Here is a 1201-nt window from a genome sequence, read left to right as displayed (position 1 = left end):
ATAAAAATTCATTAATTATGGTAGTTGATAATAAATCAATGTGGAGACTAAAGCATGACGTGTTTTCATGAATAAATAATAAAAAACAGAATAAATTACAGGAGGCTGATGGAGATTATTGTTTCGCAAACATACATTGTTTACTCAAACATAACGACCTTCAGGAAAACTGTCGGGGAGCCAAAACACACACACACACACACACACACACACACACACACACACACACACACACAGTAGTCCCTTTCTCCCCCTCAGTACGCAGGTGTATGAGCAGCAGGACGCGTGCGGAGCGCCAAACCCAAACTTTTTCACGCGCCGTGCACCGCCTCACCTTCACCTGCCCGCTTCCTTCTCGCGGATTAACACCTGAGCATCAACCCGCTGCTGCAGTTTCCCCGTTTTTCACCAGATTACGATGGATTAACATTTTCTCCGGAGCTATGCTCGCATTCACGGTTCATCCTGGGTCGAGCCACCGAGTCCTCGCAGGGAACCGACCCGACTTGGACGTCCTCCATTCCCGTTTCCGCATTCCCGCAGCCGCCGTGCGCACTGCAGCCGCGGAGCTCAGATCCATGATCTCAACAGAAAAAACCGGTTCCTCCGGCTAATCTACCCAACTATTGCTGGCGTTGCATTATGTTTGGAGCCGGGGGAAGAGAGGGAACCCGGAGGACTGAACGGCTGCTCACTGCGGGCTGCGAGAGGACGATCTCAGCGGACTGAGAGACCCCGATCCGCGTCTTATTGATCGGTGTAACGATCAAACCTGGAATAACCCCGCCGCCGCTCCTTCATGTCCCGGGATGGAGAGTTGCTGTCGCTCCTGTATGCCGTGTTTAAGCCGGCTCTGGGACTGCATTTGGCCGGACTTCCGCTACCCAAACGTCCCCAACAACAACCATGTCATCGCCAACCCTGGCGCGCAGGCGGCGGAGATCCGCACCGTGTCCGGAGACATCCGCGTCCCGTCGCCCAAGAAGCGGCCGGTGCAGCTTTACGCGGCGCTCTTCGACTTCGAGGCCCGCAGCGACGACGAGCTGACGGTGAAGGAGGGGGACAAGCTGTCGGTGATCGAGAAGCGGGGCGAGTACGTGCTGGCCAAGAAGCTGACCGGGTCTCTGGAGTCCGGACTGATCCCTGCAAACTACGTGGCTCTGCTGCAGGACGAGTTCGCCAAACATAAGTGAGTCCCCCC

The 1201-nt window shown here is 55.3% G+C and overlaps 1 protein-coding gene across 1 annotated transcript; it reads left to right on the top strand.

The window, feature by feature from the left end:
* Nucleotides 1–284: 284 nt before the first annotated feature.
* LOC121965995 (tyrosine-protein kinase Srms-like) lies at nucleotides 285–1193 on the top strand. Its single transcript, XM_042516099.1, has one exon. It carries the CDS (start codon nucleotides 810–812, stop codon nucleotides 1191–1193), a length of 384 nt encoding a protein of 127 aa, XP_042372033.1. The 5' UTR covers nucleotides 285–809.
* The last annotated feature ends 8 nt before the right edge of the window (nucleotides 1194–1201 follow it).

Source organism: Plectropomus leopardus, unplaced genomic scaffold (genome assembly GCF_008729295.1).
Source record: "Plectropomus leopardus isolate mb unplaced genomic scaffold, YSFRI_Pleo_2.0 unplaced_scaffold2266, whole genome shotgun sequence".
NCBI lineage: Eukaryota > Metazoa > Chordata > Actinopteri > Perciformes > Serranidae > Plectropomus > Plectropomus leopardus.
Note: the sequence above shows the minus strand (reverse complement) of the source record. Positions and strands in the feature narration are given on the sequence as shown.

Coding starts and splice junctions, on each gene's coding strand:
- LOC121965995 (XM_042516099.1), top strand. CDS start 810: ATGGAGAGTTGCTGTCGCTCCTGTATGCCGTGTTTAAGCCGGCTCTGG.